The sequence below is a fragment of the Toxotes jaculatrix genome, chromosome 6 (genome assembly GCF_017976425.1).
Source record: "Toxotes jaculatrix isolate fToxJac2 chromosome 6, fToxJac2.pri, whole genome shotgun sequence".
NCBI lineage: Eukaryota > Metazoa > Chordata > Actinopteri > Toxotidae > Toxotes > Toxotes jaculatrix.
The window spans coordinates 6,592,724-6,607,812 of record NC_054399.1 but is presented as its reverse complement, the minus strand read 5'-3'; the positions used below and the strand labels follow the sequence as shown (position 1 = coordinate 6,607,812).

Here is a 15,089-nt window from a genome sequence, read left to right as displayed (position 1 = left end):
CTCAAGAGAATTTTCAAACCTACCAAAGAATAAAAGAGATCATAAACTGAACAGTGTTACTGTATCTGAAGTAGGCTTTGCAATGTGACATATGTTAACATTTTAAATTTTTTTTTTTTTTTTTTAAGATATTCAAAATCATGTTTAAACCATAGTTTCAAACTCCACCCTTGCTGCTTCCAAAAATTTTGAACTTATATGTATCAGAGAGCTTGTTTTTCCCACATGAATTGTATTTTCCAAAAGTGTGTCGGTGGAAACATGCAGGTTTGAAAAGCCTATTTCATTTATTTATTTATTTATTGTCCAATAAGAGTGTGTTTACTACATATCCTTGAATAAAATTGGCACATTGTCTCTCATACTTCCCCCTGGGTTCCTGGATTAACCAGAAAGGCACTTTATGAATTAATTATGGGCAACAGTGAAATGCTTGTTCAGTGCTGAATAAACTAAAAGTAATGTTTTTTCATAGTTTCTGGCCTGGGATATTTACCTCATAGTAGAGTTAAAAGAACAACTGTTAGAGAAAATGGAGTGATGTTCTCAGGGAAATATTGGACATATATTGTTAATAAATAAATCTAGGGAAGTCAGTTTTAGATCTTTATTTAGTTCAAAATATAGAGAATCAACTGTAAATATTGAATCCAAAGTATGAGCAATAAACCTGCTTGTCTTCAAACTTAGTGTACACGCCTCTGACAAGGTTTTGACCAGGGTTTCTCTATTCGGCCATTTATAGCTTGGTGAGCTGAACCCAGTATCGTAGCAACAGTAACTATGGGGATAGAAACCTGTGGAGAGGTCAAAGTGATGGCCTCCACTTGGCCTCTTTCTACAAAGGCTTGCACATTGATTTTTCTCATTCACAGTGTCTATAACCACCTCCGCCACACAACACCCACCTCTGCACAGAAACAGAAAAATATTTAATGCCTTCCTTTTTGATTTAATCTGAGGCCATATCTAACCAATTGTAGCAAGAACAAAGCATTTATTTCAAGTTGCACAACACAGATTTCTATATGAAACACATCAGGCTGTGTTAGGGTTTATGCTGCATCTCATTCCTTCTGTATTTTCTTCTTCTTCCTTCACTTTGCCACAAACCCTCTGTTTTGTCTGTCTCCTGTCCCTGTGTATGCATTTGATGTCGGCTTCAGTCCTCGTGGGGCAAACTCTCCAGGGAACCTTAATTGACAAGTGTGCACAATAACTAATCAGCGGCAAAGCAACTGCCCTTTAAAATGATGAATTAACTAAACTAATTTCAGATAATCCTTCAACATACCGGGCCATGCTGACAGCGCCAATTGATATTTGAAATGGAGACACCCCTCGTCTCTGACTTGTGCCAGTCATTTCACTGCACACTCAAACCTCCCAAAGGTAAAGGCAGCACGGTTGATCTGCTGCAGATGGAGCTCTGAGAAGATTAAAACAATTTTCTAGTTTGACGTGACTGCGTGCAAAATACCACTGTTGTACCCACATACAGTCATATACACATAACACATGCACAGTGACATCACCTTAAGCATGGACCATAGTTATTAGCCTGCATATATGTACAAGCCATAATGAATTAAGTTGAAAGGGCAGGGTTAAGTCTAGTGGGCATTAGCTCATAAAAGTTCATGCCCTATAAGTGGTTTACCAATTTAAATTCTGTTTCTGTGTTGACGCCTAACCTTTCCCCCCTAAAGCTCCATAATGTGTTCTGTCAACATGGTCCTCTCCTGCAGATTAACATTGTCAGACGATTGTAGAGTGAAAAGGACAACATGCTGTTTTCATAGCAGTGGAGGAAACTCTTGACAGCTTGACCTGATGTCAGCCATCAGTGTGTTCTCTGAAAGAAATGAACCCAGAATATCTGCAGTACCAAAAGTGAGGCATACACTGTAAGTACATATGCTGTCATGTGTACCTACACCTTAAGAGAGTGAAATATGTTAAATGACTGTTGAACAAGAACGTTTGGGTTCTTAAAATGAATTGAGTTGCTTCGCGGGTGTCTAATTGCCAGTGTTTCTCTATTGTTACATCACCTCTACTGTGTGATTAAGGAGTCGTTGCAAAGGTTGTTGGGGAGAATGGAGCAGAATATAGCTTCTTTGATTATAACTCACACCTGACTGAGAATTGACAGCCTACAGGTTTCTCAATCCAAAACACTGAAAATATGCTTTCAGGAGTTTTTTTTTTTTGTTTTTTTGTTTTTTGAACATTGGTTATGTGTTGCTCTGCTTTGCTTTGAAGCACCATCCTTTTTACTTTTCGTTTAATATTTGCTTGTGGGTACAGTAGTTTCAGAGAGCAGCATCTCAGCACATTCTAAATTTGTTTGTTTATCATTATGTTGTGGATAAATCAGTTTGGATCTGTTTGAAGCAAGTTAACAAAGTTACCTAACATAGGTCACATACTCTATTCTACTATGTCCACAGGCAGCTGTTTTTGTGCTGGAAATGCCCATGACCTCATTTATAGAGCCCCCTTCTTCATTTTGAATGGTAGGTGAGAGAGAGAAGTGGCATTGACGAGCTCGGCGGTGGTCCAAAAGTTAAACTCTTTTCAACTGAAATCATCGTGAGCACAGCGGGAGAAAAAGCTGTACGCTGAGGGCGTTTTTGCGCCGGGTACTTTGAGCGCTGTCAACGCTGAACTTCATAGGATTTGTATAGAAATCAGCAGATGTTGCCAAAAAACCAGATGCCTGTGGAAACAGGCACTTAAGCGTGAGCAGACCACAGTAAGGGAAAATCCCAATTTTAGCCAGCATGGCCAGCGTTTGTTATGCAGACATGTAAGTGAGGGTCTAAGTTGTAATTTTCATTGATTCTTTACATCTGAGGTCGTAGACATACATTCAGTACAGGGTTTGTGCATCTGAGTTAGGTCTGTGTGACATTTTGACTCTGCATGTGTCAGTCAGGTGACAGTAGAGGCAACTGGATAAAGAGGAGGAGAGGATCTGCAGGAGCTTCCTAGCAGACAACAGTGCACAGGGAGCAACTGTCCCCCTCTCCCCTCCATGCATTTTTCATCACACGCTCCCTTTTTTTACACTATTTAGCTTCTCCCTTCCCTCTAAACTTCCATGTGGTGCGTGCTGACATGGCATTTCTCAGCCTTGCACACAAAGCCCTCTGGTGCTCAGTGTACTAGAGTTGGAGCATGGCCGTGTTTGTGTGTGTGTGCGCGCCATGTGCTCATGCGTGCATACATGTGAATATTGGGGACACTATGTTCGCTCGTTCTCCCCTGTCTTCCTCTTTCTCACACGCACGCATCACACTGTATGTGATCCCAAAGCACCATGGGCAACAGAGGAATAGAGAGAGACAGAGAGCTCTTACGAAAAGTTCATTTAGTCAGTTGGCAGCACCCAAAATACAAAATAGTTGGGACTCCCTGCATAGAAAGGATCGTCTTAAATTATTCTGAGCTGAAATTCAAATTTCATTTTGTTTTGGCCCAAAGCAACAGGCCAAACTGCCTGAGTGAGAGCAGCAAAGGTCAGGGGGAATTAAAATGCTTACTGTAAGGTTTATCAGAGACAGAGAGAGGAAGGGATAGAGGACCGGAGGAAAAGGCCATCTGCCTGAGAGTTTAGTCTAAGTTGGAAAGAGAAATATGCCCTTCTTTTGCAGTCTAATTCTATTAAGTGTTAGCTTGACAGGTCCAAATGTCTGCTCTCTCACATATCTATCATATTCCAAGGTACAGATTGCATTTAGGCAATTCCACATGCAAAATCGAAAAGTAAAGTAGACTCACGGCTCAACGGTTTCATCAACGGAGTGTATGCATGCCAGGACACTAGATGATTTGCTATGACAATAAACCAATCCAATAAATCTGATGCATGAAGTGAAACAGCAACGCGAAAATGTAACTGACATCCGATGAAGAATTCCACCCGTCTCTCCTGATGATTTGTTCAATATATAGATATTTATTTCATTAGATATCAAGCAAAATATCCTGGGAATGAAAACAAATGGGCTGTCAAGAAGATTGAGCCGGAGGAGAAAGACAAAGAGAGACAGAGACAGAGCCAACCTGCCTGTGTGTGTGTGTGTGTGTGTGTGTGTGTGTGTGTGTGTGTGTGTGTGTGTGTGTGTGTGTGTGTGTGTGTGTGTGAGAGAGAGAGAGTTAGAGAACATTGCGGGGGTCATTCAGTCAGATTTTTATGTGAGGAACTTGAGGATAAGCAGGTACACTGTTAATTCTTGAATCTCTAGTGGTGAGTGAGTGTGAAAAATACCTTCAGTATATCAAGCACATTTCTTTTCTCACAGATGTAATAGACAAGATGCTGTGGAAATCTTTGCAGCAGTTCATTAGTTCAGCAGCGCAGGGCTCTGTGAGAATATGTGATACAAGTAGATCTGATTATTCAGACAAGTAGGGATGGAAACAAAAAAGTTAGAATAGGAGGTGTGGGAGCCTCGTACGCGTGTGTGCCGTAGGCTCCCAAAACACTATGGCTGTCCCACATTATGAAAAGATTTCAGTAGAATCCCATCTTCTAAAAAAGTGCTGATTGACCTTCTAGCCTAATTAAAGTGCACCATTGCCAACAGAGAGCAGATAAGACAGCTTGGCTGTCAGTGTGACTGACAGGGTTAGGCTCTCCCCCTGCAGTCACATCAGCACTACAGAGGCCATGCATACAAAAAGCACACGACAGCACAGAGTGGAAAAGCTCCGAGTTTAGCATCTCGCCTCCCATCAAGAATCAGCTCCCACTAATAATATGGAAATGGTAAAGTATAAAAGTACACCAGTGACACACTTTAGGGCTTATGTATTTATTTATGTATTTGCAACTTTACCTCATACAGCCCCCCCACACCCCCCCACCCCCCAAATCTTATAACTGTTAACACTGCAGTTTTTTTTTCTCATAGTAAAGAGATGCTCTGTGCTAAACTGGAGTATATGCAAAATAAAGCCGCTGGCTGATGTCATATGTATAGAGCGCATCTGAATCCACTTTCCCCAAGGTCTGTGTAGGTCTAGGCAAGTGAGTCCTCAAGTGCACCCTATATTCCCCTACAGCTCTCACACATTGGGCCAGGGGAAAGCTGACATGCAGGGTGGCCTGTAAGCCTCTTTTGTCCATGTGCAGCAAAGTCATCTGCCAGCTCAGTTGCTCTTGCAGACAAAGCTTCAGAGAGATAGCCCATATTCTGGTACATCCTCACTCTCTCTTGAGCTGGAGTTGGGCATGGCCCCTCACTCTCTGTCTCCTAAGCCTCCTCCCTTTCATTTCTCCCTCTCTCTTTCTCTCTCATGCTCATGCACCCTTTTCACATTTTCACATCATCTCTTTCTTCTTCATTTCTCTCTACTTTTATTATATCCACGCCTATATATTTCTGTTTTGCTGTCTGCTGTAATTTAGCAGCAATACCATAACCTTTAAGAATTATCTTGCGGTTTTCTTCCATTTCGGCTTTGTCTGACTGTCAACCTTTCCATTGTCTATTCTCAGATAGAGGCTTTTGTTCCAGCACGAGTTTATATTTCATAATATTGCAGTTGTCCAGAGGTGAGGAGGTGAGAGGATATTGGTATTGTACTCTATATTTAACACAATACGATCGGAGGGGCAGGATATCACATGGGGCTCAGTTTGGCTCACTGTATAATGAAGTTTGTTGTCTCTTGCTGTAGTCAATTTTGTCCTTCCATATAAGAAAAAAAGGTAATTACTTGAGAGCAGCCATGAAGGCTAATGAGTTACCTTCATGGTAACTCATTAGCCATCCAAGATAATCACAAGGTAATATGAGAGAAAGAGGAGAGATGGAGATAGTGCAGCAGAGGGAGATGGGCAAAAAATGGGGGAACAGACAAAGAAAGAAAAATATGTTAGGGAGGTGATAGGAGAAGCAGCCAAGAGCAACTCTGCTGTGAGGAAGAGGAAGGAAAGAGAGAGAAGCCGCATGGAGAAGAAGGGAGGTGGGGGTTGGTTGAGGGGGCTGGCCGAGGGGGTGTGTCTAACATTACCCTCATGAATCAGTGTCAGTGGAGCGATGAGAAAATAATTAAGAAACAGGCTAGCGCTGTGTTAAATACTGCCAAAGGTAAAAGGCCCATTCTACTGTATAGAAACGCAATCTGGACGGAAAAGAAAAATGGCAATAAATGGGATAGAGGAAAATGGGGAGAGAAAAATCCATATCATAACGGATGCCAAAATGCCCTTCAGATGGCATTATGAAGGGAGACAATATAAATAGCACTGCCATATTGTAAATGTTTATATACAGTAGCTACGTATATACACGTTGCACAGCAGTTTCAGGATTTATGACCGTAGCTGTAACACACTGAAGTCAACACAAGGCTGTGAGTAATATTTCACATTTGTTATCATATTGAGTGTAAATTTGCTGAGACATATATGGTGGAGATAAAATATTTTAAGCAATTTCTCCTTCTATTCTTCTCCTTTCAGCTGTTCTCCTTCTGAGGTAGGGGAGGAGGGGAGGGTGATGGAGGGGAAGGGGGGGGTGTGTAAGCTGTTGGCTGGGCCATGAGCTGACTGTAACTGTACAGAAGGCGAGTGAAAGGAGCACACAAAACACACATGCACGCCTGCAGTTATACACACCTCAGAGATTTTTACATGGAGCATTTAGAGAAGGGAGAACCAAGTGAGCCTGTAGTTGTCTGTTCAAGGCTTCCGGCAGGTAAAAATCCCCTGGCCAGCAGCGCTGAGCAGAGCAGCCGTTAGACTGCGCTGAAAATGTATGGAGATTTTTGAAGAATATTGACTGACATGCAGGTTGTCCTTTGTGTTTTACGTGCGTCTTGCGTGTTTATATGTGCATAGGATCCTGTGTGTGCACGTACAGATGTGCAGCTGAGTCTTTCAGGTGTCATATATAATATCCATCATCCATTCTGCCGGCAGCACAGAAAGAATTCATGATCGCTGGTCTCCAAATCCCCCTCTGAGATGCAATCGACTGGGTCGGCGTGCGTGGAGGAAACGTGTACGGTTGGAATGCAGAAGCCCTCCTCCTGTGAGGCTGCTGTTGGGTATCATGCTATAGTTTGATCTTAAGCTCTCTGGCCTGACGAACACGATATAGGGCTTGTGATGCAACAGTTAACCAACCGCAGCCTCCCACTCACTGCAGGGATATTGTGTTTGCAGAAAGTGTCTCTTGATATTGTACGTTTGTATGTATACAGCGCAGCATGAACTGCGCTTAGAGTGAACGTTTATTTATGTATGTGTTTGTTGATATAGCTACTTGTATTTGCAAGCTGTTTTATTACCTTATGACAGCCTGCATGTGAGTTTGAGTTTATACAATTTAATGCTTACTTTGTGGGTACTACGTGTTTTCGGTGTGTATGCATACATGAACAGCCAGTGTTCAGTCAGTGTCAGTGTTCCTATGTGTCCTCATGATGTGCTCTACTCCAGCAGCTCAGTTTTTCCAGCTCTTATTTAAAGGAACATAATTCAGTTTCTCAGTGTGAAATTAAAGCATAAAACAGATGAACAGTTGGAGATTTTAAAAACAAGGAATCATGGAATCTTCCTGTTAAACTAAATTCAATCTAAATTTTTGACTCATTCAGCAGCCGAACACACTCGTGACATTCTCTCTACCATAGAAATCAAATATAGCTCAGAAAGTTCTTTCTTTCCAACACTGTTGCAGAAGTTACTACAAAGGTGATGCTCTTCGCTTTCACCTTCTGTCCAGTTCATCCCAAACCAGCTCCATGGGGTTTAAGTCTGGAGACAGTGCTGGTCATCCATCATTTGAAGCCACCGTCTAGTTCTTTTTCTTCTAACGTTTTGGGTCATTATCTTGCTGTGGGACGAACCCCTGACCAACCAGTCTGTCTTCCTTTTGTTGCTTGCCTTTTTTTCCTCACCATTCTGATTGCAATATACAGCAGAGCTGGGCAGTAATATGGCAATGCATATCCTGGGGTATTTAAAAATAGCAACGGTAATGTCTATTTCATTACCGTCATGAAAAACTACTGCTGCACAATATGCATTTATACATAATAAACGCCTTTAGAGTGTTTTCTCCAGCACCACGGTTTGAAGATGCTATGAAAGTGATAACAACTTTTTGTAAAGAGTGTAATTTATAAGTACTAGTACTACTTCCTGCACAGCACAGTATTGTCCTAATAATGTATCAGAGGACGTTGGTCAGTTTACCTTTGCATCATATAAGGTTATTCACTGGACCAGTTCTATATGTGAAAGCAGTGAGACCTAATCTGTCTCACTGCTGTGCTTAGTGTCAGTGTGCTTAGTGAAGGATGTGCTGCAGCATGGCTATCATGCCCTCCATACAGTTCTCTGTGGCATTTTTACTGATGGCTTTTATGGGTCGCAGCTGAGCTGCCAATGAGCAGCCTTGACACCAAAATAATGAAACTATGACGTGAAATCAAGCCAGTGTCACTGTTGGTGCTGCTAGAGTTGGAGAAGGTGAACATGTGCAAACTGAATTATGGGCTGAATACATACCTAACATAAAGACATACCAAGCAATCTGGCATGAACCGCTGTGAAATACAGTATGTGTAACATTCAACTATGATTACATGTCAGTTCAGTCTCTGTAATTATCTTTTTCATTCTTTACTCAGTCATATATGTTTCAATAGAAGTCTATATTGCTTTGCTTTGGTGGTGAAATTGCACAACAGGGAGCTCTGGATGTGATGGCTTTTTTGGTGAGAACTACAGTATTGTTTTCTTTGCAGTGCTGTTTCCAAGCAACAGCTCCGAAGTTGTGAGGGGAACCAGCGCTAATAAGCTACCTCATTAGGGCCGGTGCATGGTAGGCCTTACAATTTGTGCTGTCAACTCTGTGGGTTAGCATGCAAACTTCAAAAGACAGCTGCAGATACAGCGTACACACACAGGAGTGCTCATTTACTTTAGAAATTGGTAAACAAACTATTCTATCAACCCACATTCCTTCCTCAGCTAAAGGTGTGCTGGTGGAACCCACTAACTGGGTTGTGTCTGAAGTGGCTCCAGCGTTATGACAAACTACACGGCCGTCCTCTCGCTGGTGATAACGCAGCACATGAAAGGCTCATTATTCAGGAGTTAATTTGGCAGGCATTTCTCACCCTGAGGCTGTGCCAAACCTTAGACTCCCTCCCCCCGTTGGTCTCTGCCACTCCTACCGCCAATCCCTTACTGTACATAGGATGGGAAGGATGACCTTAGCACATCTATGCACAACTGGGCCCGCTCCTATGTACTGAAGATACACACACGCATACACACTTTCCATACACATCATCTCATTAATGCAAACACAACCCTAGTTAGATCCCAATATGTAATAAATTGGATTAAATTCCACTGGCTAAGCACTGTGATCTCTTAGGGTTAATTAATTTCATTCCGTTCTGTCTGTGTTTTTTATGCTTGAACACATGCTGACACTGTTATTGTGTGGCATCCTCCTCATTGGAGAAGTATAATAGGCTTGTGAAGGAGGGAGAGGAAGCCACAATGTTTGGTATTCTGGCTACAAAGTGATTTTGATTCCTTCTTTCTTTCTTTTGACAAGGAAGTACGCAACAGTAGCTAGCTCTAATATGGTGGATCCTTCCTTTCCTCACAGCCTTTCTCCAGCTCTTATCTTCCCCTCCAAATGAGAAAACCTGGATGGCTTCTCAGGGCCCCTGTTTCTGCCTGGATGCTATCTCATTTGGTTTTAATATATTTATCCATTCATTATTGTTCCCTTTTATCGGCCAGCTAATATTGTTCATAATTTGTCCTTATCTCCAAGCCTGACAGTCAAATTTGCGCTCCGGCTCAGCAGACAGATGGAAAAATGACCCTTTTCCAACCCCTCCCTCCCTAACTCCTCTCCTCCCTTCATTCCTCTCCTCCTCTCCAAACTCCAATGAAACATGACTGACAGCCCGCTGTATAAGTAGTTGTCATAGCAACCTCCTCATCCTTCTGACAAGTGCTTTTTCTCTATAGCACACTCTCGCCCTCTGTCACAATATCTCTCTCCCTCCCTCCATCTCCACTCCCTTGCTGTTGTAACGACTGAGAAAGAGACAGAGACAGAAAATTTGAAAACCAGAGAGCACCTAAGGCAGTCGGTGTGCTTTTCTTCCACCCCTCACCCCCATTTCCATCCCCATCCCTCCCCCTCTCACTCTCCTCTCACCCTTGCCTTTCCTCGTCCTCCCCACCCCTGACAATGATTTACCAACTCCTATGGTGCACCTCTTTCATCCATCCTGGCTTATCAAGGACTGCAGGACTGTATGCACAGCAACTTACAGTATGGGCACATCGTTCTCACTCTCCCACACATTGACTCTCTCCCTCTCTCCCTCTCTCTCTCTCTCTCTCTCATTCTTTCTCTGCGTCTCTGCTTCCCCTGGCTCTCTCTTTTTCTTTCTTTCTCTTGTTGCTCCAAAACTCCTACTCTGCCCCATTGCTATTCAATAAGTCTCATTTCACTGTCAAAATCCTCAGCTGTCTGCAGTGTTATCACGGAACATACAGTAATAAGTCTCCAGTATACTGCAGAGTGTGTATGTGTGTTGTGTGGACTGGAGATCCTTCAGACTTGTAGTGGAATTAAACATTATGTAACAAAAGAGGGTGCTGTGTAAAGATTTGGAGCATGTGCATAAGGAAAGAATTACAATGGTGTTGTTAGTCACACATGTGCTTTAATGGTCAGACTACGGCACGAAGATTGGAGATATGAAACATTACTGAGTCCAATGTGCACATACTGAGAAGCTTATATTGATTAGAAAGGGTTCATTTGTCCATCCAGTAATCTTCAGTATGTATAACCAGGCAGCACACAGCCATTTCATCATTCTGGAGTTTAATTTCCAATGCATTTATTCCAAACAAGCATCAGTTTAATAACTCAGAGTAAATTAAACATGATGGGGGGGTTTGGGGACAGCAGTGGTGTGTCACAATAAAGTTGGATACAGTACTCCTCCACAGTGAGCTGTAAATGTATCTTAAACTCGGCACGCTGCACCGTTATCACAGTTAACTTGCTGGTGGTTATTAGACCCCTGAATTGTTTAGGTGATGACATTTCACTGTAAATGCTAAAGCAGCGAGTCGCTCTCATTTAATCTAGGCTCTGTTGTGATGTAAGTACCAAAAAAAAAAAAAAAATCTTGTCTTATTTTGTATTCATCTATACAGTAGAAACCATTTACCACAGGTGAGGAGCTGTAACAGAAAGATGATTCAGCCGTTTTTGAAGGCTGCGAAAGAGAAAAGAGCCATCCAGAATAGCCTTTTCTGCTAATCATGTTTTAACCTCTTTGTATTACAGAATGTTTCAGGATTGTGTGAGACTGACGGGTTCATTTCACTGTGCTAAAAACACAATTCAATCAGAAACATACCTATCATGGCTTACTATTAGTTATGGAAAATACGTTTGGCTTAGTGGTCCAGTTCACAGTAGCATCTCGGGCCAGTCGGAGAGAGAGATTTTATGCAGCATGTACTGCACTGTATGTATAAGGCAGATTTGAAAACTTGATTGAAACTGATGTGAGATTCAACTGCAGATTAAAGGTAAAGTCAGCGATTCTAATCCAATACATTTTACGTCAAATTCAGCGAATATCTGTTCTGTGTGGCTCCAGCCGAGCCACAAAGCCCTCTTCCAGCAAATCAGCCACAGGGGCTGTTTGTGCTCATGCATAGGACAGGCTGCTGGAAGCATTTGCACTCCGACCTCTGCCTCTTCCTCAGGTTCAACCAGTTACTCTCCCTCTTCCACATCTTCATCCACGAGGAACGAATCTACGCCGCGATAGTAATGAAACATAAATAACATCACAGATATTATCTCGCCAACTTGGTACAAAAAATACTTTACTTTCTACAGAAGACCTCACATTATTTCCCTTGGAACTACATGACTTCGCCTGTGTAACGTTACCCGTCCCACCTATGTGCTCTTCTGCGGAATTACACCGTAGTAAGAAATCTATAGCAGATAACGTCAGAGGTACAACCCAGTTTAGCAGTTAGTCGTAGCATAACGTTAATGTGATTAATATGGTAAGGGCTAAGATGGTGAGATGATTGTAAAGCAGTGGATGGTGGATGGAAGATATCAACAATAGCTAGCTAGACTTAGTAAGTAATCATGCAGGTAAAGATGGTTTCTGTGAGACACCCCCAGCTTTTTGTTTTGTGCTCTAAACAACACAATTTTGACAACAGTAATCTGAAGCATAGCTGCTCTGACAAAAAAAGTCAATACACTGTAGTTATGAGATAGTTAACGGTGGGACATGTAACTCATTGTGTGTCTGCTGTGTGTGCGGTCATAGTGAGGGATCTGTCATTTAATGACCCTCTGTGTCAGGGTGTGAGGGAGTATCCTAGTTTGTGCATGTGATTTTGACCAGGCTTTTTGCACCCAGTGTGTGTCTGTTTGCACGCTGCCTGTGCTGTCGTGTTGTAGATACATGTGATAATGTTTCTATTGGCTATGAACACACAAGACCTGAATTCCCAAGGTAGCATTTTAGTTGAGAGCAGCCACCGCAGAATCCTAGACTGTGGAACAGATCTCCTAGATGATCTGTTTTCATGCGTTGTTAGCTTGTTTTCAAAGCACACTCAGAACCTCCACCCCATCTCTCTCTCTCAGCCACACATGAAAAACTCCCACTAAATGCTACTGCTGTAAAAAAAAAAAAATTAAAATTCATATAAAGTCATATTGTTCTTAGTTGACTCCTGCATGCATGTTCAGATTTTCAGATGTTATGCAAAAAATGCCCACGCACTGAACATGACTCCACTGTGTAAGGCTTTTGTGTAGCTCACTGTGAAGCAATATTACACAGGGATGTGATATATAGTGGCCAATGATCCTGTTATACTTGGAGTCCTATAAATATTATTCCTTTCAGCTGGAGGTGACTTGCCAGTTAGCAGTCTTTCAGCTGAAGGATGGATGCAGTGCCGTATTTTAAAACATGCCACATGTGAGCTGTTCGCAGTGTGATCGTCAGAGTGCAGCTCATATGAAATTGATAAAGGTCATACATTAATTCAAAACTTGTCAGGCCACCATCATCTACTTGAACAGGGGAGTTACAGCCAGAGTAGGGGTATGCAAAGGACGAATGTGGTTGCACAGGGTGGTTCTGTGTGCTGTGTGTGGCTCTCCAGCTCTTTACGGGAGAGTATATAAGATCTGGTCTGGCGGCATTCAGAGAAATTTGTGCAATCCAGCCCCTCCCCCTCTCCTCGACTCATCTCCCCCATCCAACCTCAGAATTTATATTCTCCCTCCAGCAAAAGGAAGGACCATCTTGGCCTTTCATTTTCCAGTTCAGGGCTTTCCTTTTTTTGCAGATAAATGCTCTCCAATCCACCCTGACAGATGTCACATTGCATCACTTCCATTTTGATACATTGCCTCTGATCCTGCCACTTGCAATAAGGAGCCAGCGCCAGGGACGCCCCTCCCTAGACAACGCTCTGACACGGGTGATTATTTTAAAGGTGCATCATTGGCGGTGCTGAGTGCTGAAACCCTAGCTGGGTGCCGTGTTCGCATACACTCGCCACCGTGCCCGCTGCAGGAATGTGGGTATCAGCTTGTGCCTGGGTCAGGAAACGACAACAGCGCGACATACTCGGTAGTCGTCACAGGTCACCCTGACACCGTGCAGTACCTCTGGCAGCGATTTATGCCGCTCTCAACCGCTTCACAGCAGCGGCCGCCGGTCCTGTCTCTCACTCAGTCTCTCCACTGTGACTTCACAGGTCAGAGTTGGAGAAACAATCTGTACAAAGGGAACGTTTTAATGCTGCTGCTTCCAGCACAGACACTCTGCACAGTAGCATTAATCATACGAGGCCAGAGTACATCAGTAAACACAGTGTGTCAGGTCAAGGTAAAGATCAGATCCCACAGCATTTAACAGGACTCAATAGCATACAGGCTATCTATTGAAAAGTCAGCGTTATTCATGGCATGTCTCCCAGCCTTTGTTGCTCGCAGGAGAGACACGCCATTGTTCACTGAAGAGTACACTGAAATATTTCTCTGGCTACACAAAAAACACTGGATCAGCAGCAATTAGTAGAGTAAGAGAGAGATAAAGAGAGGAAGGGAGGGAGGGAGGCAGTTGAGAAAAAAATGAGGGGGGAAAAATGTAGAATCAGCGAGAGAAAAAGAAGAGCAGAAAAGAGAGAGGGGGGAGAGATGAATAGAGAAAGAGACCAAGGGAGACAGTGAGTAAAAGAGAGCGAGAGCATGAGTTTATAGCCAGTGCAGTACAGTGTGTAGGAGGTTGAAGCAGCCTGGAGCCCCTGGTGTTTTTAAGGGACCAAAGACTTTCTCATTGTCTTGGGTCTCTGTGCCCAAGTTTGTGTGTGTCTGTGTGTGTCTGTGCTTGTGTGTGTGAAACCTCTTCATTAGTCTTCCCATTGCTCTTTCCCTCCAGCCCCTGACCACTCACTTACCCCCAGCAGCTACATTATATGTGCCCATATGGGACTAAACCCACTTATACTAGAGATTAAAATGATCAGTCTTGGAAAAGAGCTAATACAATGTGACTCGAGTTCAACCAGCACTAAATAAAGTGGACAGTTACTCTGCTATACTAAGGCTCTTTGAAAGTGTATCTGTGGAAAAAGAGATTTCTTCTTAAATGAATCTTTTTTCCACCAACAACGATGACATTTCGCTCCTGTGTGTTCTCAAATAATTTTCATAATTGAGGTCAAAGTTATTATTTAACCTTTTGTCTCTTTGTTTGTTCCAGAAGACAGGAAGCTGTTTGTCGGGATGCTGAACAAACAACAGACCGAGGAGGACGTCTACCGCCTCTTCGAACCCTACGGAGTCATCGAGGAGTGCACGGTCCTAAGAGGTCCTGACGGAAACAGCAAAGGTAGGAGCCATGATACAGTTGTCAGCATTATTTAGGTCACTGACAGAGAAGTGACAGTGTATGTGAGTGTCCACGACAGCTGGGAAATGTAAAATGTATGTGACACGTACATCAGATGTGGGTCA

The 15,089-nt window shown here is 42.8% G+C and overlaps 1 protein-coding gene across 36 annotated transcripts in view; it reads left to right on the top strand.

Moving 5' to 3' along the window:
- celf5a (cugbp, Elav-like family member 5a) overlaps positions 1 to 15,089 on the top strand; it is a 171,067-nt gene that overhangs the window by 125,681 nt on the left and 30,297 nt on the right. For 18 of the 36 annotated variants that reach the window (XM_041039849.1, XM_041039834.1, XM_041039857.1 and 15 more), the window contains one exon: positions 14,839 to 14,964. In XM_041039849.1, coding sequence (XP_040895783.1) covers positions 14,839 to 14,964 — 126 coding nt within the window. Of the gene's footprint in view, positions 1 to 7,810; positions 7,821 to 14,835; positions 14,965 to 15,089 lie in introns of all 36 variants that reach the window. The other 18 variants (XM_041039832.1, XM_041039854.1, XM_041039841.1 and 15 more) reach the window with 2 other exon arrangements.